The sequence below is a fragment of the Drosophila guanche genome, unplaced genomic scaffold (assembly GCF_900245975.1).
Source record: "Drosophila guanche unplaced genomic scaffold, DGUA_6, whole genome shotgun sequence".
Classification (NCBI taxonomy): Eukaryota; Metazoa; Arthropoda; class Insecta; order Diptera; family Drosophilidae; genus Drosophila; species Drosophila guanche.
The window spans coordinates 718-4637 of NW_022995887.1; the positions used below are offsets into that span (position 1 = coordinate 718).

The 3920-nt window shown below is 46.5% G+C and overlaps 1 protein-coding gene across 2 annotated transcripts; it reads left to right on the forward strand.

The window, feature by feature from the left end:
* The first annotated feature begins 315 nt into the window (after positions 1 to 315).
* LOC117591621 (protein lin-10-like) lies at positions 316 to 2935 on the forward strand. 2 transcript variants are annotated; one of them, XM_034284934.1, is made up of 5 exons: positions 318 to 526; positions 1246 to 1251; positions 1609 to 2381; positions 2461 to 2601; positions 2672 to 2935. In XM_034284934.1, coding segments are annotated over exons 1-4 (816 nt in total). In that variant the 5' UTR covers positions 318 to 490; the 3' UTR covers positions 2462 to 2601; positions 2672 to 2935. The 2 variants fall into 2 exon arrangements, with proteins under 2 accessions (XP_034140826.1, XP_034140825.1); XM_034284935.1 differs by lacking the exon at positions 1246 to 1251 and having other exon boundaries at positions 316 to 526.
* The last annotated feature ends 985 nt before the right edge of the window (positions 2936 to 3920 follow it).

A 3920-nucleotide genomic window follows, 5' to 3' on the forward strand; every position in this document is an offset into this window, starting at 1 on the left:
AGAAAACACGAAACAAAACCAAATTGCAAAGGGGTCACTCAGGAGGGGACACTTGATTTGATTCGCTTACAGACTTTACAGACCTATAGACGTATAGGATTGAAATGAACACTGACAGCTTCATAGATTATGGCTAAAATATAACGTTGACAAGATATCTGACAAAATTTTTAAATAAATAAACTTCTTAAAGTAGTCTTAATGTAAAATTTGGACAAACCTTGCTAGTGATATTAAAAACATAGGGGAGCATTAAGGATCAACTAACATCACACACACACACACACATACGCTCAAGCACATATACCAACCAACGTATACTCAAAATATACTCTGATAATGCCCTGATGTATATTCGACCCAAATCGGCTAATCGATTTCTCTACGTCTTGTAGGCGGTGCAGTGCTTATCGAGGGTGTCCTCTTCAGGGCCAAGTACTTAGGCTCCACGCAGCTGGTCTGCGAGGGTCAGCCCACAAAGTCGACGCGCATGATGCAGGCCGAGGAGGCCGTTTCCCGTATCAAGGTAAGTTTCCAAACAACCATCCACCCAATCCACCTACAAATCTCTTTTGATTGCTCTTCTCCATTTGGTGTTTCATTAAAAAAAAATGTTTTGTTATTACATTTAACTACCAAAGTGGCCAAAGTTGGTTTAAGACTCGTTATCAGGACTTTTGTTTGAATCGTATCGATGTCAATAATTTTCCCAAATTTCAATATAATAACGAGTTATTCTTTCCATTTTTATTGCCAAATGTTCATAAATATCAATCGATAAAATGTTCTATTAGTTATCGTTCATTCATGCCCAACGACTGGATAGACTCTCTGGCCCGATGCTCTCCACCTCCACCCCATGGCCTACTGCATTTTGTGCTAAATTTTTTCAGCTACTTTTGATGTCCAAATGATTCTGTTTTTTTTTTTTTTTTGACACCAACCTCCACCGCACCTCCCACCATAACCAGTGCTCTTTCGCCCAAAAACCATTTCCTAGAAAAGAAAAAATCCAGAGAGGGAAAAAGAAGCGCATTAACTCTTTACTATCTATAAATATATATTTTCATGCATAACCACCTCCTCCACATCAACTGCTCCACATCCGCGACGATCAACCACCACGCTAAACCAATCCACGTATCGCCATGCAAACCAATAAAAACAAAATGAAAAAAAATTAACAACAAAATAACAATTAAATAAAAAATTCAAATACAACCAATTCGCATAATCCTCCAATAGGCGCTGGTAAGTACCTGAAAACACTAGAAGACAGACACAAAAAGCTGAACGCCTCTGCAGTGTGACCGAATACTATTTAATACTCGGTCACACCGTCGTCACACCTATTCCCACAGCCTGACCAACCCCCTTTGAACCAAGTGATCTGTTTTGCCTGATTTGCCTTTAATTGAATTGAAGACATTTCCCGCTGTACAATTTTTCGATTCCCGAAAGCGAAGCTTGCCCACCACGAACCACCAACCAACCAATAGCTAAAAGTCCTGCAAACAAACCCACACACGAGTCCCGTCCTTTATCTCCATTTACGAGTTGCAATCACAAAACAATGATAAACTAATTCGAACGATAAACCACTTTTAGGCACCCGATGGCGATGTTCAGCCCAGCACCGAAGTGGATCCTTTTATATCAACGGAAAAGATAATGGTGCTGAACACGGACTTGAAGGAGATCATGATGGATCATGCTCTGCGCACAATCTCCTATATAGCGGACATTGGGGATCTGGTGGTTCTTATGGCTCGACGGCGCTTTGTTCCGCAGGACATCGACGATGCACCCAAGCCGAATCGTACGCCCAAGATGATCTGTCATGTGTTTAAGAGCGGCGAGGCGCAGTTCATTGCCCAGTCCATTGGGCAGGCCTTCCAGGTGGCCTACATGGAGTTCCTCAAGGCCAACGGCATCGAAGACCATCGGTTCGTCAAGGAGATTTACTATCAGGAGGTGCTCAATAGCCAGGAGATCTTTGGCGACGAGCTCGAGATCTTTGCCAAAAAGGAGCTGCAAAAGGAGGTCGTTGTACCCAAGGCCAAAGGCGAGATACTCGGTGTGGTCATTGTCGAGAGCGGTTGGGGCTCCATGCTGCCCACCGTCGTCATTGCCAATCTGATGAGCTCCGGTGCGGCTGCCCGCTGTGGCCAATTGAATATCGGTGATCAGCTTATCGCCATCAACGGACTGAGCCTTGTGGGTCTGCCGCTCTCCACCTGCCAGACGTACATCAAGAACACCAAAAACCAGACCGTAGTCAAGTTCACAGTGGTGCCCTGCGCCCCCGTTGTTGAAGTGAAGATCAAGAGGCCAGAGACCAAATATCAGCTGGGTTGGGTTTCAGTGTTCAGAATGGTGTGGTAAGTAAACGATCAGAATTCATCTCTCAAAGAAATGCCAGCACATCCAATACCTATATTTGTTGTATGCTCTAAATAGATCTGCAGTCTCCTGAGGGGCGGCATAGCCGAGCGAGGGGGCGTTCGTGTTGGCCATCGCATCATTGAGATTAACAACCAGAGCGTGGTGGCAGTGCCCCACGAGAAAATCGTTAACTTGCTAGCCACTTCAGTGGGGGAGGTGAGTTTCAACTTATTATTTAAAATTCTTGAAATACTGATTCAAATTCGACTTCGATTCCCACTTGCAGATACTCATGAAGACGATGCCCACGTCCATGTTCCGCCTGCTCACTGGCCAGGAGAACCCCATATATATTTAAGTCCTGGGAAAAAGGGAAACTGGATGGTGGATGATATTGTTAACTATGAACCATATGAAAGATATTATATGATATATATAGAAGATGTGTGTGTATGCTTGCATACAGAGTGTACGTACCTTGATGTGTACGTATATGCGTGTATAGGCTTAGGAAGATATGATTTAGCTTACCTACATATATCTACAGAAGGTGGCCTAGCTGAGGCCACCGGACGGGTCGCAGGTTGTGGATAGCGAACAGCCTACCTTGTTTAGGTAGGTCGCTGTGAATAAGCGGAAATAAACAGCAACGGACAGCCAGCGGGGGTTCGCGAAGTAGCAACACTGACGATGCGCTTGTGGTGCCGCCTCGTTTAAGTAGCTCACACGCTCCCCCTTCCCCACACAACACCTATCCTCATCCTCACCCACCCACCTCAAACCAGGCCGGACTAAGGTGTCATTCGACACCTGGGGGCCCGGTATAAAAACTAGCCCAGTCGTGTACGGAGAGCTCAGGGAAATGGCAGCCCCCTGTTCTAATGATGCCTTACCTGGGCAACGTGGATCTCTGCCCGGACTGACAGTTCCCCTTCTGTGCATCTCGTGGGATCAGAATGTATAAAAATAATAATAATAATAAAGATAAAAAAAAAAAAAAAATAAAAAAACAAATGAGAGAGACACTCCCCAAACGTCTGAAGGGAGCAATCCCAAGCAGGGAAAGGCAGAGGCCCAAAGGCCTGGCCTAACCCGCTCGATAGCAGGAAAGTCCTGCTCGGCTGAAAGCGAGGGTGCGAGCCCGCCTGGGGTGGGTGGCACAGCACCCCCCAATACCGAAGCCTTGGGAAGGCAGCTAAGCAACATTGCGGCTGCCCGACCTTCTGGCAAAGTAGAGGGGGAGGTTGGGCCATCGACCAGCGCCGAAGCTAAACTGTTCACATACGCCGAAATACTCCGTCGGCAGTACGCGAGCACAGAAACCAGCCCCTCACAGGACTGGCTGAAGAAAGTAAAGTGGGCCTCGGAAGTGCTTCCGAACTTTACTCTGGAACCGCATAAACCGCCCCAGCAACCAAATAGGCAGCGCTCGCAAGAGACGCCTGGACCAGCTGCAAAGTGATCCAGGATACTGCCAAATGTGTCCTTCGCGCAGATTGCGAAGGAGAGGACGCTGATTGGCGTCATCGACAAAG